This window comes from Varroa destructor, unplaced genomic scaffold (genome assembly GCF_002443255.2).
Source record: "Varroa destructor unplaced genomic scaffold, Vdes_3.0 BEIS01000006.1, whole genome shotgun sequence".
Classification (NCBI taxonomy): domain Eukaryota; kingdom Metazoa; phylum Arthropoda; class Arachnida; order Mesostigmata; family Varroidae; genus Varroa; species Varroa destructor.
This window is the reverse complement of record NW_019211459.1, coordinates 30,474,514-30,500,468: the sequence shown is the minus strand read 5'-3', so window position 1 is coordinate 30,500,468 and position 25,955 is coordinate 30,474,514. Positions and strand designations below refer to the sequence as shown.

The window sequence follows — 25,955 nt, the reverse complement described above, 5'->3', positions numbered from 1 at the left end:
TATATATTTGCTCCGAGATGCGATATATGCATACACACATCGCGTCAAATAAAGCCCCATATATATATATGTATATATGCCGCATATTGAGACACCAAATTGTAAATCGCGTCGTTCAAGACTATATTTTTGTGGCAGTTGTAGCATTTGATAACGTTGCCCAATGCTTCTATGAATCTTAATATTTCGGCGACGAATAGAGCAACGCTTGTAGCAGGATCGTCGTTTTTGCCTAGAAGTTAGGCAGCACGTAATTTAGTGCTGCATAACAGTCACCTTGATCGGAACTTAGTCTTGTTTACTGCAAACTGATCAATAAATAGCGGCGCACCTAAAAAACACAGTCTTACACTTAATTTGTGCTTTAGTCTTCTTTGTAATCAGAAACGGAAGATAGATAGAATTTGGATCGCTCTCCGAACAAGGATATACGCAAAGAATAAACTTCAGCAAACCATAGGGCTAACCAAGTTGACCTCGAATACGTAATTTGCATTATCTTAGCATTTATAGTACAAGGCTGTTACTTCAAGCAACAATTACATGAATGGATTGCATATCGAAATGTTCTTAACGATCAGCGCGCAACTCGGGACTTATATAATATAGTTCGTGCGTTGCGCCTTTAATTTTTACTGTTGTGAAGGGAATGTGCACGCTAGTTATTGAAACAAGCAGGATTGAATATTAAAGATACATTTAGATGTATGGACCATTTGGTCTTCGCAATTGGTCTAGAATTTTATGAGGTCAATATATACTTATGGATAATGTATATTCAAGTATAACGTATGACGAGTCGCCAAATAAGAGAAAAAGATCAGTTTAACCAGTTCTTTCGGTACAGAATTGGTGAGCTGCCTTTTATCAGCTATTACTGTATTATACATTGAGGCCAATATCAAGGAATATGAATGTTATTCTGTTATACTTTTCGTTATATGAAAATAAAAAATAAACAAGATTAAGCGTCTGAGCATCTAGTATTGGGCGAATTAAGATATATACGGGAAAAGTAAATGAAAAATTGATCAAAATACTACTCTATAAATACGATGACCTTATAAGGCAATCATAGCAAATGGTAAGGTTGAAAAGCCGTATAACGAACCTTTGGGAAGCACTATAGCAACCAGTGGAGAAGTCGTGAAGAAATTAGATCAGTTGTTTATCATTGTAGATCCTCCAATGCGCATAGTTGTCACCGTGGTGCGTATAACTAACTGTTGCTGGTGTAAATGTCTGTGTAAAATTGTCATGTCTGTAATTGTATCATTCATTGTCTAAATGTTCATCTTGTCATATGCATTTGCTGTGGGAACAATAGTAGTATTTACTTTTGTCTGATGTACTGTAATTTGGGGGCGGACCCGTTGACCGTGCGGCTCTGCCGGGAAGGACAGACCAACACGCTGCTGCTCTTCAGCTGCACGTAGAATTGAGTGTTTAGATTATAATTATCAACAATAATAGCAAGACAGCACCAGTCTATGGCGGCGGATTCAGGCCATGACAGTGTAAATCTTAGACAGTCTTTAGCGGTATTCTCCCTTTCTCTAATCGTCGTCGCAGCTTTTATCATTCGAACGTAGCTGACATATTGTTATCTGATGAGCTGACATTATTACTAAGACTGTTCAATAACCTTTATTAATTGTATTAACAACAATAATAATGATGGTAGGAATAGTATTAATGCTACTATATTATTATAGCATTATTTAACTCTAGGTTATAATAGCTGCACTGTTCACTTGAGTGGTACTTGTTATTCATCGTAACTGGGTCTGCAGTACCTTCTGCAGTGGCTTTCTTTTTTTGTTTAATACCAAGTTGGTTGCCTTTGACAAGGTTGTTTGCTTGATAGTATTATTCCTATATGTATATAGTGTAATATAGTTAATAATAATGTTCCTACTTATACACATCACTGTTGTTAGCTTGTTATTATTAACCATTAATTATGAACATAATCAGCAGCAGCCAAAGAAGACTACTTATAGTATTAACAATAGTAGCAGTTATGCAACACACACAATTGTAATAAGTAACATGGACGTAAGTTCCCGTTGTTATTACGTAGTTTGTCAAATACTACTAGTACAATCTTGGGGGGCAGTTGCTGCTAGCGCGGACTACACCGAACGATGGTGGCTGATAGTTGCCGTAGCAGCAGTACGTCAATCTTGAATAATGAGAAAGCCGATGACTACGGTGCAATTCATTTTTCTGTTCATAAGAAAAATTTCAAGGAAGCAGTGAAAAAAGAACGACCACAAGCCTGTTTATGTAATAGAAAGTCCATAATGAAATACGTTTTTAGTTGCATATTTTAGTGCTTAGCTTTCAAACGAAATTTAAAATATCCCGAATTGAATCCCGGATTAAAATATAGGATTATGAAGTATGCCGAGTCTTCCAGATAAGGCAGGGTGTGTTGATCATAATGGAAAAGTTTTGTCTGCTATACTCGTCATGTTCTTAATATAGCGCAAAATCAGCCAAAATATGTAGTAATTCCAAATATGCAAGTAAGTATACAGTGACTTACTATATGCAGAACAATTTCTTTGGTAAAATAGAAAAGAGCCCAAAATCATAGGTTACAATAATTTTGTCGTCACTATATGAAAATATTGCTGCCTTGTTGAAAATATTGAAACCTTAGTTGTTGTTGTATATTATTCATTAATAAGACCACGAACTACTTATGCTTGCTGGACATGTAATTAGCAGATGGAAACAGGCTTGAATCGGATACAGAAAAATTTTACAGAAACCAGCCTATTTAGTATGCAGTCATGTTTATATGTTCACTTTACATTTGCTCCGACTCGATTTTAACGTTGTCACTAAGGAAATATCTAACAAAGTTGATATAAGTGCCTGTCACACTATCGGAAATCCATTAGTAGCGGGCATCATCTTTAATGATGGTATCCTACAAATTTCCCTCGGGCGTAACCTGTAGCTGCTAAATAATAATAATATCAGATTCCTCTGTTATGTGCCAAAGCTGAAGGTTTTCATGCTGCTAAACTGTTTTGCCATACATGGTGGCTCGTAATTCCGATGGGTCAAACTCGTCGATATTTCGAAAACTGATTTCGTCGATAGGTAGAGTTCCCATTAGGTCATTCCATTTGAGTATTACCTTCATTTGGCTCTGTACGTTTTTAACAGAATTGATGGGATTAGCGAAGAATAGATTTGTAACATTCCATCAGATTTCGTTTCCTAATTAATATATGCGTTAGGTGTTTACAGTGGTATCCCATTGTCGTTTGTATTTTCTATTGTCCTTAATTTTTTTTTTTATATTCTTCGCATTTCTTGTATAGATTTGTATATTCAGTTTAGCTTGGTTTAGTTATATTAAGCTTTTATGTAAGACCGTTAGTCGGCTTATTTTAATGAGAAGGCACTCTTCTTACCTTTCAAGGGAACTTCCCAACGGCCATAGGTCTACCATCTCTCTGTTTTTGTATTGGAGTTTGACATGGATACCTACTAACAAGAGTTTTCTCAAGAATAAGTCTAAATTCGGACCTATTCTTATTTGCCAATAAAGGGCACGCTTCCAGTAACATCATCGACTGCACTTTTCAGTTAAACTAGCACTGCCATAATATCCAACAGTGCACCAAAGAGAACGCCAACCATATGCCGTTGAGTGCTTTTTGAGCCGGTTAACACGATGAAGGCATTTGAGCTAGTGGATGAACACCAGCGCCCAGAAGTTGCGTTGCTGCTCTCTCTGTCGTCTTCTTTCCCCTTTGTCCCCCGAACGCCGGACATATGAGCGACTCGGTCCATAAAAGAGGTATGTATGCATTGACCACCGACCCTGCTGTTTGTGCCGCTGTTATCAGCGGTAATCGTGCCGCCGATCATGCAGTAGATTTCTTATGCATTGCTATCACCTTGTCTTGATCAACGTACTGGAAAATGTGTGGTGCGTCAAGCAGAATACCCATTGTGCCTGCTGCAGTTACTGCAAAAAAGATGTAAAGCTGCAGACGGTCGATTACCATGGCTACGTATTTCCAGTCCTCCCGGATCTGCAAAACGGTAACAAGCCAAGAAAACGCTACTATTAGAAATCAGAAAAACATGGGTGTAATCTAACTTGACGTTATTGAAAGGATCCTACTTTACGATAATGTACCTTGGGATAAAGTAATATGCGATTATATTACCATGCTGCTAAGCAGATATTCACTAATAACTACTTTGCTTTTTGATTTCTATATCTTAAGTAGTTTCGCTTCCGACTACCCAGCGAATTTTAAACCGCTACTTAAAAACATCTTCAAAAATGAATAAGAATAGCCTTCTAATAATATAATATTAGAAACTGCGTACTGGCGCAGATATGCAAGGCAATATTTTCCAAGATTCCATGTTAGCCTTTGCGGACAGTTGCAGCTATATGTTCGTGTTACAAATGGAGCAGGTGCCATCTCTCTATTCTAGCAAAGTTCACCATCAGTGATGTTTGAAAGTACGTTTCTGTATTTATTGTTTCATCAATTTTCTTATATATATATATATATATATATATTTTTTTTTTTCTTTTTTTAAAATTTAGCTTGCATATGTAAATGACAAAGGTGTAAATGGATAAATAATGATGATGGTGGTTATGATACAAAATGATAGGTGAAAAGCGAACAAAGTCTGATTATACAACTGGCAAGCCGCGAGAGGTTCTATTTTAACACAATTTTTAGTTAATCCATTTTGAGAGAAAGGAAAATTAGTTGCGGTACCGTTATTTACATGAACTATCTTCGGAATTTGTTAGTTTTGATGACTAATATCATTATGTTCATCTGATTCGATGAATATGTCAGAGAGCATCGTATGACATCTGACACAAAAAAAATTACTGTACTTCTGAGAAGGTCTTATGCCTTTAGATCATCAAATATGGCAAAAGTGCTTCTTAACCTAACCTCAAACTCAACCTAACACGTGTTGTGTAAATTAGGATCGCATATAATTTTCCCATAAGATTTGATGGACTACATATTGTTGCCCCTTGGGTTAGATCTAATACCTGAATGTATTCATCCTCGCATCGTAGGTGTTCAGCAATAAACTCTATAGCTTCAGTAGCCCGATAGGCCTCTGGGCTCAGGTAAAGTACGTCGGTTGAGTCCGAGTCCCTACGATTATTGGCGACATTCATATGCGGACCATGACCAACATGCGGTGGCACTTCATCATCGTTTTTCGCTCGACTTTGCGTACAGTTTGGGTAGTGGCCTACAGCAGAATGGGCCACATCAGCTAACTCAACAAAATCAGACATTTTATTTGCCTTGTCAGAGCACGGAGGGTGAAAATGATGGTGATGCACACCTAAACCTGGCATCTCCATCATCCACCTGAAAAACAAACCAGTAGAGACACATGCATTTACATGGTTATCCCTATACATTTTTTTCAGTTTTGTTGTGATCGATAATCCTTTATCGAGCAGTCAAGCGGAGACAAATGAAGTTGTGTTTATCGTATTTGCAAGCCGCAGATAGTCTCATCAGGTGTAAAACTGCTTAACAATAAGAACATTGTTTAGTTGTTTGGTTCCGTAAGAGCGATTTTTAATGGTGTGGTGGCTACAAGAACAGGCCTGATACCAAGAAAAAATGACTCATAATATTGGCACAATCAGTGATTTATTTTAATCTCGTGCAAATTCTGTGGGCACTACTAAGTAACTGATATTTACAAGTTGACGTGTATTTACGTACTTCCAACTTCAATAGTGCGATGATTAAATTTTGTGGTTACATATTTATCAGTGTTTTCGAATGCTTTTTTAATGTCCTAGTGTTAATGTAATCTAGGTTAAACACGGAAAACCATTCATAAATTTTATATGGCTCGAGATTTTTATTTCGCATGTTTTATTTACTTTTTCGATTTCGACACCGTAGAACGATCGGAGATTGCCGAAAATGCAAACTAGAGTATACCCGAATTCACAAAGTCAAACATATTGGATGAACATATACGAAATCAATGTTATCCTTAAAAATAAACACTCCATCAAAACGTTGCTAGACAATGATATTGTTAGATTACTAGAATATACTAAACAACGTAGAAATTTAGATGAGCACAATGGACACAGTAGGCTATTAAAACAAAGGATGGACTCCTTTAATTGTAAAAACATAAAAAAAAAACTCGAGCTTCCCTTTAATAAAAAGGGAAGCTCGAAAAAACATAATGTGAAGCTTAGAGAAGGTAGGGCCTCCCGTAGAGGGATGTACTTATTTTAATAAGAAAAAGCCGTTCATGTGCCAAAATGAGGGCTATTACTGTCCCATCCGAAGTTGTCGTCTGCGATATTACCTTCCCCAGTAGTATGATATGGTTGATATCAGTCTACACCTCGCCGAGAGGGCCGACTCAGAAACCCCTAAATCGCATGAAGTTAGGCGAGGAGCTGCAAGAACTCATAGATCAGCAGCATATTAATGCGACATCGGGTTATCTCAACGAACCACAGATAGACTGGGATATCTTCCGAGGACTTGGAATAGCTGAAGATGTACACGGCCTTGCAGAATTTGTAACCGAATCAATTTTTTACGACCAAAGAATCGCTCCCATACTTTGCTTTCTTTTGTGTTTCATAATTTTTCTTTAAAAATGACTCAGCTTTGGAAGTAAGGGCATAACCCTGCTGAAATCTGAAATCAGATAATTGTATTTTCGGATTCAATCTTACTCGTGATTACGCTGGAAATATCTACCTAACCCTGGCTCTAAATTATAAGAAAAGTCATCACAATGAAATCAATTATATACTCCATCCAGAATAATCCAGGCTAAATTTTATTCTTTAGGAATTGTAATAACTCAAACGAAATGTATAATCAAATGGTAGCACATCTGCAGGTTGTAAATAAGGTTTTCATACTGGTAAAAGGAACCCGCTTGCTATGTTCGAGCAAATTACTGATCAAACCTTTATGGAAGCCAAAAGAAAGAATACGATCATATTTGTTTAAAGGAGTATTGCATAGGCTAGAAAAAATAAGCCGTCACGAGGGAGCACGCCATACTATGCCAGAGCTATAATGTATGTACTACCACATTCGCAGAAGGACCGTAATGACGTACTCTCGAAGCATAATTCATTTGAGCATTCACCACGGATAATAAAAAGGAGACTGGAATTCAGAAGAAGCGCTCCGAAGAGACATTCGACAATCAATAAGACTAAAGGAATCTCTCTGTTACCATAGAAGGACCTTATTAGAATGTTGTACTGGATGTCGGTATATGTCCAGTACACAATTGGCAACATATGAGGAATAGTCGAAAACAAACCGAACGCCAATCAAGTATTTTCAGTCCTGGTGAAGAAGCTTACTTGTAAGTGTTCATACCGCTATCGTAGATTTTAAAAGACAGTTCGGAGAAATACAGGTACCAGAAATGGTTACGGCAGGTATTGTCCTGCCAACAAAAAAAGTTTGAAGCCAGGCACCTCCAATGGGCGCCCGGTATTGTTAACTTGTGGCATGCACAAGCCTGGAACGTGTCATAGTTTAAACTATACATAAAAATGCGTATGCACAAAGACTAATATCGGACGCACAATTATTCCATCAAGCAGTACACAGCACAACTTTTCAGTTATTGAATAATCTATTTGACTAGGGCGCGCGAATGCTACAAATTTGACAGCTTCGATGCCATATATAAATTTATTTTCGAATGTCTCACGCACGCAGAGCTGCTGGGCTTCTTTTGACGCTAAGAAACCTTCTAGTGACTTCGCTTGAAATTTTCGATTTTTAAAGTTTATATAAATTGTCAAGGTTCTGAGAGTTTTAGATAATAAAGCTAGGCCGACAACTATCTTTTGAAAAATGCGCCATTTTAAGTTTTAGATATGGGAACGCTATATAATACAACTGGCGTTAATTTTCGAACCCCCAGAATGCAATTTAGAATCTAAGTGTTAAAATATTCAGAAAACGCAGTGGACACAATGTTTTTCATGGTAAAACCTTTTAACTGGATTCATTTTTTTATAAAATATCCTAATTTATACGGTATCAGCGTAAAATCTGAGGTTAACCAAAGGCAGGCTCCAGAAAAAGATTTGAATATAGCTGCAAGAAAAGTAGCATGTAGGCAACCAAGCTACTGTGGTTGGTTCTACGTTAGTGCGGATTTATACACAAATGCCACGAGTGTATTTTGCTTTGGAACGACAAACAGTTTGCAGGTAATAATCATATTTAGGAATATCCGTGAGAGTAAAAGGGTTTGATGAAGCCGATCGAGAAATAACTCTTAAAGTGAAGTAAAACGCAGGTAAAAACAAAAAAGCGCTGCATCAACATCTATCTCTAGCCAAGAAGCGTAGAACCTCGACTTAACAGCGTTCCTCCTAGTCGGCATACTTCGTATCTTACATCGCATGAAATATTATTATACCCATTAGATTAAGCGCAAAGCCTGCGTTTATTCATTGGGTTGTAGATACACATAAAATGTAAAAAAAAATGTGTTATATTGGCAGACCAAAGGTTTTCAGAATGTGATATCCTATTTACTAGCCAATACTACATGCACCATATTTGTCCGTTATGAAAAATTGTCATTTTACTTTACAATATACCACTAAAGGTTGGAACACTTACCTTAATCTGGTCTTGCTGGGCCTCTTCATAAAGAGTATTGTTGGCAGGTACTTAAGAAATAGGACTCTTATCCAGTTCGGCATTCTGTGCGTCCGTGGCCCGCGGAAGTTCCAGTTTATGATGATTACGGTCACCAATATTGACATGGTGTTCATAAGAAACGTGAACAACAGGTACTTGGCAATCAGTGGTAACACCAGTGACGTGGGCGGTAGGATCTTTGATACAAGCAGAAGAAACACGACAAGTGACAGCAAGATGGAAATGCCCAGGGTAACTTTCTCGCCTGCCTCAGCCGGTAAGTAGAACACAAGGATGCAAAGGAAAGAGATGAGTACGGTAGGCAGGATCAAATTTACCGTATAGAAGAGAGTTTTTCGTCGGATTGTTATATAGAAGGAAATATCGGTTTCCGTCGGTTTGCCGCTTTTGCGGTTGTCGTGTACATTGAGGAATGCTGGCACTTCGACAATATCCCACGTGCCAGATTTCCAGTAATCCGATAAGTCAACCCAGAAGTTGTCCTGCTCGAGCTTTAAGGACACTTGGTCACCATTGTAGGTCCACGAGCCGAATTTCATGACGCATTTTTGCTGATCGAAAGGGAAGTACGTCACATCGATCGTACATGAACTTTGGTAGATGGCTGGAGGCACCCACATGATTTGCCCAGTGGGGTAAATAAGTATGTTGGATTTATAGCGCACTTCGTAGTTGCCATCCGCGCTGTGAGTAAAACGACAAAGTTTTTACAACGTGTTTTTAAGTTAGCTGCTAAAGGGTAGATTAAGCATGAGGCGTTGTAATTTAGCTTGGTATGTCAAGCTATAGTATATAAAATTAATCATAACATTGACAAAGACGGTGCATTCCATGTAGATGAACAGAGATTAAAACTAAATATTTTATTCTGACTCTATGTAGTACACAAAATATACGAATAAAATGTTATAACGTACTTGTTAAATAGAACAATATCAGGTTTCCACACTTTGTCCGGGGGCAGACGAAGTACTGAAATACCGCCGTAGTCAGCCTCGTCCCAACGGAGCTGGTAGTCTGACCATTTCTGCAAACAGAACTTTACATTCGATTAACAGTTCGAGGACCTACATGTAATGCGTTCCACTGATTCATGTCTATAATTTGCTGTGTAGGGTGGATTACTTGAAAATCGAAGTGAAAGGCAATGGCTTGTGGCACAATCGGCTCTACGTTCATTTGTACTACTGAGTATAGCTTACTTGAATAGTCAGCAGATGTTTCACATAAGCAAAGATCAAACACATAGATCGTTTCTTTTTACAAAAGTTTGAAACAGCATTTTATGTTCATAACGATTTGCTTTTCATCGGTAACCATGTAAGTAGATATAAGGAAGAAGGTTGATAATTTTCGGTGGTGATAAAAACGCCATTTATTGAAGAAACGCATAATAATTCTGATTTTTGGTCTAGTAATGTTTACCATAGGAAAAATCTAACACTAACAAAGTTGCATCAATACTGGTCATATTTTTTTTTAGAGCTTTTTTTTTAGATGCGAAGTATGTTACATCAAATGAGGTCCATTTCTATACACGTTTTGCTAATATATTTTTTATTAAATCCATGAGTTGTTCCGCATCTAAGTCGAATATTATAATGTATAAAAGATCTACGTGCACCAACAGACTGAATTTGCTTTCTGTAATATTTGCTTAACATTCATGATAAGTATTTTATCTTTGTGGTGTTTTGTATCTTCCGCTGATAAACGCTGGACGATAGTAGCATATGGGACACTCGTCTCAATAGGTCAATGTTTTTAAATTTTATTCTGTCTTAGTTTACTAACTTGTCGCAGATATGCTTTCAAGCGGAACATTTCTTGATTTGCCGCTCTCCGTTCACCCTGACTAAATCGACTCGAACAAAGCAGATGATGTGATCCATATACAGTAATCATAGGGCTTATAAATCTTAAAAAATGCATTCTGGAAGCAATCTGACTATTTGGCCTGAGATAGGCCTTAATTTTAACAAGAGTAACTGTCAGGCTATACGGCTCAATTTTAATCCAACTGGATGTAATTTTACAGGCAATCCTCCAATGAAAAAGAGCAATCCACGTAGGATTTATTCTTGTATTTCATCTCTTGTCTATTGATTTACTTATTCTAATGAACGGACATACACAAAGCCTTCCCTTCTTATGTAAAGCAGTCCCTTTTACATAAGATTATAACTATTCTTCTGTCAATAAGCAAATCCCCTAGGTAAGGGTGTCCTTATGCTGTATGTGTATTCATTCAGATCTTTTTGGGCACTTACCAGCTGTAACCAGACATTAGAAGTCATAATTTGATTTTTCTCATTCTGGAAGGAAAGTAAGAATCATAATCATTATTAAGCAATTTTACACATTGACAGACCACTAATTTTATTAAAATTATGTCCAATTTTCAAAGACTTGTACTTTGTAAAATATATCCTATAAGCAATCCAACTTGTTAGAAAGCTACAATACACTAAAAAATAGGTCCAGTTTGAACTACCCCAAAAAAATAAAGCCAAAGTGATGTTTTTAAGCGTCTAAGCCTTCTCAAACATATTCTGCTCACCACAAATATCTATCCTAAGTCCTTCTGGGGCAGCGGAGACTTGGTGTTTTACCGCAGCTGGCTCTGTTTTTAGTTTGCGAATACATACTGTTACCAAACTTAGCCATTTCATCTTAAAATTTTAAACTTATAGCTTTGAACAGTTTAGTGTTTCAGTTTTTAACGATGCGGTTGCTACCCTTCGTAAATGATTCTACCGAAATATATGAGAAAAAACTCGTATACTAATTTTGGAGTATCTTAGAGCGAACACATGTTTCAAAATTAAGGTGGGCTAAATGTTTAAAATATTTTTTGTGATCCTGAAAAAAGCAAATTAAGGAGAATACGGATATGGAAATACTCGTATCTAATTGATTTAGCGTAAATATTGGCTTTTCTCAGCTTAAGCTGTATTTTTACTTGCGCATTTAATTAAAAGAATATACTACATACCACGTTGATAAGTTGAATAAAGGAGAGGCCGAATTCCACTTCCACAGTCATATTGAGAACCTCCACGGGCCGTATAAGTTTGTTGTAGTCGCGAAAGAGGTCTCGCACCAGTCTCTCTTCATCATCGGAGGCCCTCACTAAAAGGAAAATTGTACAAAAGTTGTACAATGAAGTAGTACTGGTTATAAAACACCTAACTGTCGAAAATTCTTTTTCTGTATAACTAATAGTGTATAGTAATTGTGTTATCGAAAAATAACCAAGTTGTGAAAATTATATTGAATAAAAGCCGTGAATTCAATTGAAGCTATAGAAGAACTGCATTTTATAAAGTCAGCATAGCGATATGAGATAAATATACGAAATCAATGGTACTGCGTAGTTTCAAAACTTTGGTGGAGACTTGAGCAACCTGTGATGGAGCCAACAATGTCCTGTCGGTGGTTTGGTGGCGATTTCTATTATATTATTGCTGAAAATGTTGCGAAGACTTTACTTAACAGTTTCAGAAGCTTTGTGAAGTCTTCAAAGATTGCAATGCGACAATTTTTAAATTAAATGGGTACATATGAATAGAATTGCTTTGAATTGATGATCCGAAACTATATCACCACAGTTTCAACGAATCATTTTAGATGATAAAATATGTTTTTTGTGCAGGATTAATTCTAGCTAATATACAGCTAATATAAAGCATTAGGATGTTTGTGTGAATATAAAACATAGTTTTTCGATGGAAATAGTAGGTAAAATAAAGATATGTCCTTTATCGTAGAATCTCTACCTTTTTACATAAGCGCTTAAAAGTACATAATTGAACAAAATGAATTAAATTATAAAAGATAATCCACTTTATACACTAACAACTAAAGACAGCGGTTGCCAAATTTATCAGCTATAGAATGGCTGGACATACATATAACCTATGAAAAAATTAAAGGATTAATATGTAGAGCTGCACCAGGTCAAACAAAACGCATCTATACCAGTTTTGTTCATCACTGATGTCAATTGAAAGTAACGATTTTGGTAAATTAGTTTTATATTATGGCAAAAACATGTCTATCATATTCGGTTTCCTTTGATAAATTCCCTAATGTTTGCTCGAAGTAATGCAAAAATAATTCTCAGAAGTTTGTTCTACAAATTTGCATGGAAGTTTTTAACACTTCTCCCGGGTGACGGGAAGGCAAAGATTTACCAGAATTTCATTCATTAGAAATAGAGTTAGGACGCCCCTGTTATAGATTTATTGGGCAGTTAAATTCGTTTCTCATTGTAATATTTTTTGTATCACCTTCTATTATGACATATAAAAATTGAGACTTTCCAACTATCAAGACACTTTCCTTGTAACTGTTTAAAGACCGTTGCCTCACCCTATGTAGTAGAGAACTACATCCATTTTCGTCATCTTTCGGTCGTATCAAACAATTCATCCGGAGAACAAAATTTGTAAATAAATGCGTACCAAAAGGTAGCTCAGTCAAACAAGCTCTCCGCAATTATAAGATGCCCCTACTTCTCTAGGTAAGGTCAAACCTTTTGAGAAATCAATAATCTGTGTTATGCGTATCTATCTTAAGTCAATCCATCAATCCACATGCTCTCCTGGTTCGTTGATGAGAGTGTGTATTTTCCATGACGTACCACATTGACTGGAACGAACGCGCAATTGGTTGAAGCGAGGTCCTAAGCGTACGCTGCTGTACACAGTATTCCCCATATTTTACCAAAGAATCAGATAAAAAATCTTTACTTATTAAAAGAGCGTGGAAAGCATCTGGAAGTAACTTGCACCATATGTCTACGAAGCCACTTATATGTGAGCGCAGAAAATTATGGCGACCCCTTAATATAGTCAGGGAAGAGCAAAAACTTAACTAACTTCTGTTCTAAAAGGTACACTTGTAGTTGAGGGAAGAATAGAATTCGTTTATTACATTTTAATATAATAAAAATACAACACACTATTCATATTATCTGTCTTTTTTAGGTGTTCTAGCACATTTACCAGTACGCGCAGTTAATTTTAATCTTTACGGGTGACGCCTGCCAGAGTTCCATTTAAATGCTTCGTGGGACACTGCAAAGAAATTCATGAATATAATATTTGTCTGCACAAACACATTTAACCTGACATAGACGTCACAGTGTGATATTCCTAACTCATCTCATGTAGCCTAGATGTTACATCTTTAGGTTTCATGGTCCGCTTTAACGGCTCCGCTTGAACACAAATGAAGTGAAGCTCTACAAAGAGTGTTTCGAAATTGATAGCAAATCCTTTAATAAAGCTCGGCAAGTGCGACTTTTTCCAGAGGGAACATAAGATGGCAACAGACCGTCAAATGGTAAGCATTGATTTAATGAAATGAGAAATTTTAAGCCAGTTTATCAAGATAAATTGTAGTAACTCAAGTTGACTTAACTAGAACCGTGCCCGACCAACTTATTTAGTCAATCTTCACGATACTGTTCGACCACTGGCCGACTTCTCAAAAATGTACGTGAATAAAGTGGCTGTTTGATCAAGAGACACAAAATAACATTATTTACGCAATCTGTGTGCATAAAAAGGTTACTTTAATAGTAAAGCGGGTAATTCCATCTGTAGAAGTGACTCTCTAGAACGCGGTGTATAAAAGACCATGGATAAAAACGAGTTTATCCAAACATATCCTAGTAGGATTGGATATTTGTTTTTGACTTTGATGAATAGTCATGGCAAAAGCTGGGAAATAAGGAAGCAGTTGAATTCCGATAGGAAGTACAGTCAATCGGCGTCATTGATTAGCAGTTTAACTCGTGGCATAATAGCTTGTGTATTTGCTTTAGGGCCAAGTAGAATACGTACGTAAATTGCAAATTTTACTGGCTCTTCTACAACTACTTAGTCTTCATTAACGAGATCTGTGCGAGGATTGATATTTTCATTTATATAGATCAGCCTTCGTTTAAGCCATGGTTAGCCCGACGAATTTTTTCGTATATTAGAGATGCTCAACGGTTCCATATCAATAGTTGCTATCTGCTTTCGCTTTTTGATGTAAGTTGTTTTCTGCTTACGTACGTATACAAGTCTTTTTAAAGAATGTGATTTCATCATGAACTTTCAAACAGTCGCACGTTTGAGACTTGGGGTGACACAATCAGTAACTTCACTGATTTCTTCATAAGAGAGCGACTGCCAAAAGTGTATACATAGCTCTTATTTTTGTTGCGATTAATTCGTTTTGTGCAGAATTAGGAATGTAGTGATTGGATTTAGGTCTGTAACACAAGCGCAGATGCTTACTTGTAGTTGCCAAGCTGTTTAAACTAAACCATGCTTTCAGTCCGAATACGCAAGTTCGAAGTTCATAGGTCTATACTTCTTTTAAAAAAAAAGACTACCTGAAGCATTCGACTATCGAGCCTGGGACACTAACATCGACATTGATTGGTAACAGTTAACAGATATAACCTTTCAAAAATTCTATCTTTTCACAAAAGGAAAAGTTAAAATTCATTAGTTGTTTAACCAAGTGAAATGTGTCGAAATGACAAATGTCGGATGCAAAATGCTTTTATGAAACATATTGATCCCGACAATCGACAGCACTGAGGATTTAAAGAGCTGAAGTCCGAACAATCTGATTTAGCCATATCATACCACCATTTTTTTCTAAAAGGGCACAGGTATTACTAACGTCGGAAAACTCTTCGACGGATAGGTGTCATTGAGCCATAGGAGTTACAAAGGTAGCGCCAATCACATATGAATGTGCTCTGTGATGCAATCGTGCGCACAGTTATCGTACAAATGCATCTTCTTATTCTACCTGCTTTGTTAACGAAGAATAAGCGTTCTTCGGTCCTTAACATTCTTAACTAAATAATTGTAAACTAAATCTAAATGAACTGTCACCGAAACTAACCTATCTTTAGATATTTCCGCTATGTAAAACATTGTTGTTTTTCAAGCAATATTTGTGGCTAGTCCCAGTTATTAATGGGCATTGCCGCTTCCAAAAGGCCGTTGTTTACCAGCCGCGGGGAACACATGGTTTAATTCAGTTCATCACGAGTTTCTAATTAGAGCTAAAGAAGCGGTATCTCACGTAAAATTTTTAGCTTCAACGTTTTGGTATTCTACAAAGATGAAAATATAAAAGACAGCATTAACGCCCTAAATTTTTTTGTCGACATTTGTGAGAAATTCGCTCGAAAATTTCAGAACATACGTCTCATTGTTATATAGAGAAACAGAAACGACCAATCGGCGTTTTACTAGCTTCATTTTGGAACATACGTCTTAGGCAAAGGAGCATGTATTGCATTTTTACTCAGCTCAGCGAAATCCATCGATTGATTAATTCCGTTACATTGGCCCCGTTTTAAATTTTCACTCTTCAGGTAGCACTTCCGACCTGAAATAATGAGTTCAGGTATAAAAGCCAGGAACGAATTTCAATTTAACTGCTCTCCATGGGCGCTAAGAAATACCCTCGTATATAGACCCCCAAAAACGTTTGGCCAAGTTTTTGAAAGATGCCACCAAAGTGTTGTCGAGCTCAGACCGTACAAGCTTCCCATAGACACTCGAAACGAACTCGTGCGAAAAGAGTCACGATCGAAAATGGACCTCATAGTCAAAAAGACGAATATCACCAGCGATCATATATACATAGGGACAATATAAAAGAAGAGACTAGACTAACCTATGCATACTTTACTGTTAGCATGACTGTTCTGATTCTCAAGTATTATAGCCAGCCTACTATAAACTTTTGCTGTTATGCAAAACACCAGTTAATCCGTTGCAATTCACCCAATCCACCTGTCGGGTCACTTTTCTTCCATTGTAATTGTCCGGTTATCGTAAATCCGCTTTCTTGTTCACTCGGTGTATTAATGTATCTCAATGACCTCTTCATTTATGTGCAGTTATTCTACTCGCCGGTTCCGCTAATTGGTTACATCAAACCTAAAGTTTTAATTTAGTACTGCTACAAAGAATTGCTTCAGAGGGTTCACTACCAGCACCAAACAATGCATACCTGCGAGCAACCGATTTTCCAAACTTTCTCAGGGGTCCCTAAGTCTTGTTGCTAAACACGTTACACGCAACTTAACTTACAGCTATTTTAAAGTTACCCTGCGCTACTAATCACGCCACCCTGTTGTACTGATTTTTTTCTTATTATATAGGAATTTTCCGTCGTTGACATTTTATCTATTTAATTTACCTTTACAGCATGTCTACTGGGTTGTCATTATCACCTCACTCTTTCAATGAAACGTTCATGTCATTTTAATACGTTCATGTTGTTTTCCCAGTTACAATAAATTGCTGTTTAATTGATTTTTTCTGGGATAATTTCCTAATAACTTGATCCTAATCCACTACTGTATATCTCATTGTAAAGCAAAAGGGTGTGGGTACCAAAAAATGAACGCACAGATTCTTAATTTTTAACTCGAGTTAAGGCGACTAAATAAAGCTCTTTTCCCATCAGATGAGGTTTTTACGAATTCCGTTTAAGACTGTGTAATTAAACAAAAAAGTTATTTAAATTTGCAGATAAAGCACAATGGATCCGAAATGATTTATTCTTAAAATATTTCTGACTATTTATGTTTAAACAAGCGACATGCTAAGAACAAAGCTTTCTCAAAGCGTTTGTAGTCAATCGGAGCACTGGCGTCCGCACATATAACGTATTTTTTTAGATAACTTCTGCCCCGTTACTTCACATTTAATACAAATTTCAACATTTACCTATAAAATGATGCCTAGGCACCGTATGCATTCTTTGAAAAAAAAGTCGACCAGGCTTTATTAGCTTCGAAATGATTCTCTGTAAGTGTCAGGTTACGTATTCATGGGCTTTCTCCTCTACACAGGCAGAATGAAGGCGATGGCCATCTGTTTCTTCTATGATGGGTGAAATCGGAGATCGAAAAGACCTAAATTTTTTAGCAAAGAAAGGGTGAATTTTCGTAAAAATGTTTCATAAATACCTTTGTGGGTTCAATTGTCACATTATGGTAATACAAGGGGAGGTAGTCTTATACATATAAAGAAAATAAGCTTGCAACTAATTAAAAAAGAAGGTTTACAACTGAATTATTTGCTATCATCAATTAAGGGCAAACAGGTTCGTGTACAAAGATATATAAAATGAGAGTGAGGTAAATGACTGGTAAGTGGTGCAGAGCCCCTTATATAATACTTATCTGCAAGGCTTGTTGACTTGGTTTGATGGTATGCGGTTTGAGACTTTCTTGTTTTAATAGATGTATAGTTCTTAAAAGTAATTTTAAAACTAGAGAAATGTGCAATAGCTAGGCTACATGATATTAAATACGGGCAACAGTTTTACGGTGTTCGTGTGCGCTATTTTCAGCCAGAAGAGTCCTACAGCTCTTGGTTCGTAAAACGGTTAAACCATTATTATAGGGGTTATGAGGCACGCGCATTTGGTCTCATCCAAAATATGCGTCCTTCCAGCTGGCATTGGTAGTATTTTCCTTCCCTAGAAAACATCTTTCCCTTTCCGTTAGGCTTCCAACAAAGCCGTGTTTGTGCACCTCCTTTGTATCGTCCACGTGCATCCACCTTCAATGACCTTTAAACTTATGTATACATAAGACGTACAAACTTCTATGTAAACTGAGTTGATTTTTGCTATCAAACATTGGTTCTGTCGGTTCCCACATCCCGTTTCATGTAGTACTTACACAGAGCTACGCCTATGTTTATTTCATTTAATTTTTAACTTGCTAAATTAAAGCTACGCAAGAGCGCTATATATCCTTTTCTCAATCTGAGCCAGCTCTCTTTACAAATAACAATGCTTAACTTCGATTTGTAAGTGGCGCGAAAATTCGAAACCATGTGTGTTTACATTTCACTTTGTGCTAGGTTGGGCCAGCAGTGCCTAAAAGAAGTACCAGATCGTAACACGCGAAACATTTATCAAATAATGCGGAGCTTAAGTTTCAAGCAATATACCTGAATTATTAAACGTATTGACTATATTGCAGTTGTTACTTGTTAATATAAAAACTGTTCGACGAAGCGAAATAACATAAACCAGCCTAGCATCAGCTTGTCAACAACATCAAACTCTGGACTATTATCAATTAGGAAACTCCTGAGCAATTAGGACTATAATTATTATATATATGCTATTATTGCAAAATAATACATACATTTTTATTTTTGGTATCAGCATAGAAATAACGGTACAAACAGTTGGGAAGCGTGCCGCCTCTGTTGCAAATGTAAGTTTACTTTTTCCATACCTTAATTCCTATTGTAAGCCTAATTTTAAGGCACCCCGCAAAACTACCATTTATAAAACTATAAGTCCATCTTTACCTTCTTCCCTGTGTTTTTAGAAAAAGGAGCAACTTCGGCGCGTTGGAGTAGTTATTGTTGGTTTGTGTATGCGTATTAACTAGCGTCGTTTCAAGAACGAAAAATGCCTAAACCGCTTCCAGATTCAAGCCGTGACGGGGTTATGAATTTTCGAAGTTGGTCTGCGGAAACTTCGTCGAAATATAACAACATGTTGACATTTCACGTGATAGCTAAACAATAGCCCAACAAATTTAACCAAGGTAAATTACATTAGCAAGCTGAGTTCCAGACGCAAGCTTTAGATCTTTTTTCCATTGTGAAAGAGTAATGTGCCTGATTCATCTAACGCGAAAAGAACAACCGATTTAACGACCATAACCAAAAAAGTTTCGCTTATAAAAATTTGGTGCAGGACCTTAGAAATGAACATTTTTTAAAAATACGTAGTCCAAAAATATTACACTATCACTATGAGGTAGAACCAAAAACAACCTTATGCAAAGCTTAAATGGTAATATCATGTGGTGCCTTTAAGTCGTCGTAGCTTTCCGGTTTTCAGTACTGGCAGGAAAAATGTAACAACAATTTGAACTTTTTATGAGAAACATTTTGCTACAAAGAACTTCTAAACTCGTTTGCTTTATAACGCAGCTATATGTGTGAGTATTGTATTTATCCCACGCGAAAAATGACGCCTGAGAACTGTAGAACACATATATATATAGGCTTAAAAATCACTCGAAAATTCTTAAAAATTTTTCAATTGGGATCTATATATTAGAATATCTTGGTACACAGGTTCAAGCGCCATTCGTATATTTGTCGCCCATCTTTTGTCAAGCAGTGAACTTGTACTATGTATTAGTTTCAGTTTTGTAACATATCGTAGACCGTTTACCTACACTATTATTTGCACTTATAACTAGATCATGACCTAAGCATAAGCAACCTAAATCGCCCCTATGAATGTTCCACTGCCAAATGGTCATTGCCGAAGATTACATAGTGATCTAGCCTATTTCGTTTGATTTGACACTTTAATTTGGAAGTTAATTTGAAGGCTCTACTTCAATGAATATTCAATTCCAGCCACGCGAAAATCCAAGTTTCATTTTTGGGTTGTATTTTACTTGGTTCCTTGTATTTTAATTGGTTCACTAACATATATCTGAAAAATTCATGACATTGTAAAAAAAAAGTAATTGGGGACGAAAAATTGGCGATCATTAGCCTTGTTTATATTGTAACGTCGAGCAGAAGTTTAACAGTTGTAGGACACCGCATAATTTTTGAAAATTTGCAGTGGATGCAAAATTGACTTTGTTAGCATAGGCTTACCTTCGTAAGTGACAGGTAGACTTACTATTGTATATCTGAAGTTCTAATTTTTCTATTTAAAAAAAAAATTTTTCTATTATTATTCTAAAGACAGTATTTTGCAGGATATTCTTGCATATAGTGCTTTCATTGCTGCTGATATTAATTGAAAATGATGAACAAAACCTTTTTATTATCTGGTTTTTATATGTGAGGTTAATGGATACATTTTTATGTTTCGTGGTTACCAATTTTACTTTGCTTAAGTTGTCATTTGTCAATGGCTAAAGATTATACGCCGTCAAGTGAATGAATGGCCGAATATTATATACAAACTCGCTCTGCTTTTCCTCAAGGAAGCTATTTCCGCCGTTTTTCAACGCCGAGGTCAACGTAAAAAAAACAGCAAAAGTAAAACCAAAACCGAATCTCAACATTAAGAAGTAATTAAAGATAACAAATACAGGTACCATCGCTTACTTTTATCTTTGGTTTATTTTAATTTAATATCAGACGCGTAGTTCGTTATTCTTTAGCCACTTTTCAAACCTTTTATGTTTCTCTGATGCGTATCGCTGTTTTCCTTAAACATTAAATTTCAGTCGTTTTTGTTCATTTTATTAGTTTCGATTTATAATTATATAAATTTACAGTCTTTCAATATTGTATAGGATTTCATTTTATCAAAAGTCTATATTGTTGTAATTTAATGAAAGCTATGGACACTTCAAAAACAAAATACGCGATACAAAGTTCTAGCCCCAACAAGATAGTGCTATATATAACACTTAGTATCGCAATCAGCAAATGGCAAATTAAGAAAGGAAATCAGTAGTTACAGACCTCAGGAACCTCTGCATTAATCTCTGCGTTATTATTTTTGTTCTCCCTCAGAATGAACTTTTGTGTCTCCTGATGCAAGTTATATCCAAATCAGACGCATAGATAGAAGAAGCTGTTTATAGTACGCAAAACTGAATTTGGGTCAACATTTTGGACAAGGTAAAACTCTTATAATAGGACAGAAGTCTAAAACAAATTAAATAAAAGAGAACGATGCACAATAGGAATAATTTGTAAAACAGATTTGGTGCAAGTGCTGATAAATCATAGTGGAATTCGAATGCACTTATTTGAAAAAATTAGTTACTGCAAAATTGTTTTATAGACGTAATTTGCCTTGCTAAACTCTTTTTTCCGGAAAAACGTCGTTACAGAATCACACGTAAGTAAGGGATCCGGGATATTTTATTATTATTTAGATAATGGAATACAACACAGGTGACAATGCAGCGATTTCGATGTACAGAAACTATCAATGTAATTACCTACCAGCTATTAACCATTTTATTTGAGCAAGATGTGGTCTAAGGCCACATGAGTAGTGTCCTATTCTTTCTCCTCCACTGAAGCTGTGCGGGCCCTCGTTGGAGACGTGTTTTGAGAAGACGCGGGTGCATGTGTATGTTATCCTCACCCGTTGATAATAAAAAAAAAACGTGCTAGACAAGATAGTTACAACTCGGCCGCATATTATTTGCGACTTTCATTAAATTTTAAAAATATCAGTGTGGCTCCATCTTAAGGTGTGATTAGTTAACAATGAACTTGGTGCATACATCCAGTGGCTTCAATGCGCGGATCGTGCAAACTAATGACGAAGGTGACGAAAATAAATAACTTGTATTGCAAATGACATCCAGGTTTAGATAGTAGCAGGAAACACATTTGCATGGGAAAAAGTGTCGGCTTTGCGACTAATATGTGAGCAGATAGGCTTTGCAGATTCGTAAGAGGCGTGCTACTGCAGTCTACCCTGCACTGCTAAGAAAAGGAGAAGATAAACTTATTGATCTCCGGCCATAGCAGCCAAGCTGGGTAGGTAGAGGTTTCAGCTTCGTCCCTCAGTTGCTTCCACTAAATCGTGCCTCTCAGTGGTTCCTAGGGTATGATCACACTCAGCTTTTTTAGTCGGTAGCTACCCTTTCCATCTCCAGCTGAAGTCGAGATTTAGCCGATTACGAATGGGACGATCTGTCAGATACACTCACACTATACACTGAAGTACACTAAAATTATGTATTTTTGCAAATAATTAAATGAAATTATTATGTTACTTTTTAACCGCCCTGACGATTACGATGCATTTTGGCTTGGTCTTATAACAGATCCAATTTAAAAATGGATGTCCTTTATGGAACATGATTCAAGTGAACATCATCGCACATTATTAATTACCAAGGTTGGCTATAATATGTAATAGTAAAATAAAGTATGGATGAGTGCAAATAATATAGATTAAATTATAAATTATTAAAAGGATGTCCAAAGTTCCAGCGCGAACACACTTACCTGTATTCTGAGGCGAATGCAGGGTACACATAACAATGAGCAGTAGAGGAATGGACGCTTGGAACGATCGCTGACCGGCCAGCCTTGGCCCCGGCCATGCTAGGCCTGCAGAGAAAACAGTTGTTTGCGTACTCCGCATCCTCAACATCTGATTGTGAGACGCCCAACTGTAAAGTCGTCAGCCAATCGACGGGCAAAATTAAGAGAGCCTTTTAGCTCCTAATTTTAACACTGACTTCAAGCTCACCGCAAGTGCCACATGCTGACAAACTACCGAGCTAGAACGGACGATCTGGAAAATGTCGTCGATTGGATAAAGTTGGGCGATTTATTCCTAGCAGAAAAACAACACGCCGATTTGCTCGTGCCGGCGGAACGCGCTGGCCTGTTGTGGGTGAATCTGGCTCAGGCGTTCACTGAACGCGTAGAGTCGGACAAAAGGGCAGCCTTGCAGCTCACAAGTATGAAGCACGGGTACACGACGAAACGTACTACCATTTGCGATCAGGATGAACCTCAAACCGAAGCGCAAATCAGTAGTTACAATATAAACAGCAGTGCGAATTGGAGCAGCCAATTTCAGTACAGTAGAAGTACCTCTAATCGAACGCGAGTGCTGCTTAATGGCTTGCCTAGCCGCGCTTGTCACAAACATATTCCACGCCAAACGCATTATTATTATTATCCCACCGCGTTTATTAAATGGATCTTTTCACTGTATCCATCACTGTTTTTTGCTTCACAAGTTCTATATCTGGGCTACCGGTTTGCGGATACCATTTGCTTATGACAATATCTCAAGTATAACACGTTGTTCTTTCTCTGTATAAGTTTTCACACCAATATCGGAAGAGTTTTATGCCACATTATGCATAACTTCATACTCTAGAATAGTGGCGCGCCCGTGGTTTTTCACCTAAAATTCGCTGTTGATTCGAGTTCGATCTAGCACTCCTAAACAATTACTAAGGGAAGTAGAATCCATGAACGATGAAAGTCATCTATGGCCATGCGGCATTTCCATTAAAGATCAAAAAGGATAGTACACGCTTTTTCACTAGGTTGTTCCGAAATTTTTAATATTGGGTGTTTTCTTCTGGTGTATGCTCACTTCCTAGTGAGTTCAGGCAATGTCCGATAACCCGGTCCAGGTTGTGTTTTCCACCACCACGGCAGTCCCCGAGCTGGGTGCACTGGGCGCACACCCCGCCCGTTCTGGATCGTTTCCACATGCCAGAATTGAACCAACTAAGTCAGTGCTTATGAAAGATCGTGCCATTTTTCCAACATTATTGATTTTCTAAACCTACATGAGTGTTTAAACGACAGATGCCCTTAAATTGTATATCAAAGAGTGCGGTGTGGGGCACTATCAGTAACGGACGGTCTTACTTTAAGACAATACGTTGATAATGCACAATGCACGGTTTTTCAATGCATCTGACGTACGTAGAGCGACAAAGAGCAGCGCTCAGGCACCTTACATCTTAGACAACTAAGCGCTCCGATATTTTTCGCCTGGTGCGACAGACGCAGAGTAAGGACCGGGGCGCGGCCAAAAGCAGGACCTTGCTGTGTTCACCGCTACTACATTTCCTGGGCCTGAGTTTCTCCGTAGCACTCGCTAGGCTGCTTACTTTGCCGCTGCGGTCTGTCTGGCCCCCCTAACTTGACACTTTAGATCACGGAGACCAATGTTAGACAGCGTTCGGTCTCCTCGTACAATGACACCACACTTAACACAATGCCAGATATCAAGCACTTTGTGGATTTGGGTTAAAAAGGGCTACGAGGAGTCACCATTGAAAGACTGAGAACCGTGAGGAGCGAGTCCCTCAAGGAAGAAGCGCGAGGCTTGGGATGAGCACACCCGCCATCCCGCGCATGCTCTCAGCGCACCACTCCTATGTCCACACATGCCAGGCGCCACTCCATCAGCTCCCGGGCTTCCTCATAAAGCCACAAGGGGGCTCTGCTCTCGTTGGCCCTCTGCATCCGTTGCCGTTCGCAAACTCGGTTACACATTGCTTGACACCTACTAACCATCGGTTAGCAAGGCTATCAGTGCATTCTATGATTTAACGGTAACCTTGTTTTAAGCTTCCTTGTTCTAAGGAGTTCATCATTGTAAATATGAATATGACACGAACCAAGATTTCCGTATGAAACAGTCTCCTTCGTGTCGCTTTCCATAGCCTTTTAGCCGTGAGAAAGCCAAGCAAAGACAATGTAGGAATGCTAAAGTAGATCAGCCAACGTAGCCGATGAAACAAAGGTCCAAAATAAAGACATACAAAGTCTTAGTTAGCTTGAATAAACATACTATAACCCATAGAGGACTCAACTAGCAAGGTAAAAACAAGGAAGTTTTAAGGGAAACTGTAACTCAAACATACTTCTGATATAGGTTAACTACTTAGGCATTGGTAGCGGTTTGCAGACAACCAATTTTATTCATTGAATTATATATTCACTTGAGATTTTTTCTCTAAAAAATCTGCTCTAGCTACAAATTCCATTCCGGAAGAATATTATTATCGAGCGCATGAAGTACGATATATTGTGTAATTGTAGATGTTATGCTACTTCCACCACCTGTCTTTAAGGTCATTAGATTATTTTCTTGCACTCTTCTGCTTTATTTTGGCCGTACAAGAAAAAAAATAGTGTATTCTAAGCCTATGAAATAAAATGCTATGCTTAATAAGCATACTGTTTCCTTTGTCAAAAGAACTAGATGAATATCTTAGATGCACATCCTTAGTATGCGAAGACAGGCCGGACATGTGCAAGTTAAGTTAGACATTAACTGAATGTGTATATAGTATTTGACTAGAGCAACGAATGACAGAAAAAGCCCGTTGTCTTTAGTTGCCGAATGATTATTGTTTTCAGTGGCTACCCAGTAAACAGATAGGAATATCTAGAATTTTGTTATCAAACGTGAGCCGAACCCGCCATCTTTGCGATTCACTGAATTGGTAGTGGGGTCATCCTAGACGTACACGGGTGAATAACTCTCAAGTAAATAGACTAAAAGTTATTGTCATTTAAATATATATGCAAATAATTGTTTGTAGATCTCTTAGCCTTTACAATAGTACCGTTTCAGTATTGATTATCCAGGGTCATATACATAATTTTAAATGGTACAGACCACTTCGTTATCGGTAACTATGACTCATTTATGTACCCTGCCTTTTAATTAAACACTGTATATATT

The 25,955-nt window shown here is 37.4% G+C and overlaps 2 protein-coding genes across 4 annotated transcripts in view; one reads left to right on the top strand and one right to left on the bottom strand.

The window, feature by feature from the left end:
* The window catches only part of nAChRbeta1 (nicotinic acetylcholine receptor beta1), a 30,848-nt gene extending 6,029 nt beyond the window's left edge, over nucleotides 1–24,819 (bottom strand). Inside the window, exons 1-7 of the mRNA XM_086973803.1 lie at nucleotides 22,733–24,819; nucleotides 11,713–11,849; nucleotides 10,988–11,032; nucleotides 9,635–9,744; nucleotides 8,676–9,401; nucleotides 5,063–5,393; nucleotides 3,435–4,061 (exon numbers count right to left, since the gene is read on the bottom strand). Of these exons, the coding sequence (XP_086829929.1) occupies nucleotides 3,891–4,061; nucleotides 5,063–5,393; nucleotides 8,676–9,401; nucleotides 9,635–9,744; nucleotides 10,988–11,032; nucleotides 11,713–11,849; nucleotides 22,733–22,880 (1,668 nt within the window). The 5' untranslated portion in view covers nucleotides 22,881–24,819 and the 3' untranslated portion in view covers nucleotides 3,435–3,890. The remainder of the gene's footprint in view (nucleotides 1–3,434; nucleotides 4,062–5,062; nucleotides 5,394–8,675; nucleotides 9,402–9,634; nucleotides 9,745–10,987; nucleotides 11,033–11,712; nucleotides 11,850–22,732) is intronic.
* Nucleotides 3,932–25,955, top strand: part of LOC111252572 (acetylcholine receptor subunit alpha-like 1) — a 71,350-nt gene continuing 49,326 nt past the window's right edge. The window contains exon 1 of one of the 3 annotated variants that reach the window (XM_086973800.1): nucleotides 3,932–4,071. In XM_086973800.1, the coding sequence (XP_086829926.1) occupies nucleotides 4,033–4,071 (39 nt within the window). In that variant the 5' untranslated portion in view covers nucleotides 3,932–4,032. Of the gene's footprint in view, nucleotides 4,072–8,858; nucleotides 8,974–25,955 lie in introns of those variants that run through there. The other 2 variants (XM_022810722.2, XM_086973802.1) reach the window with 2 other exon arrangements.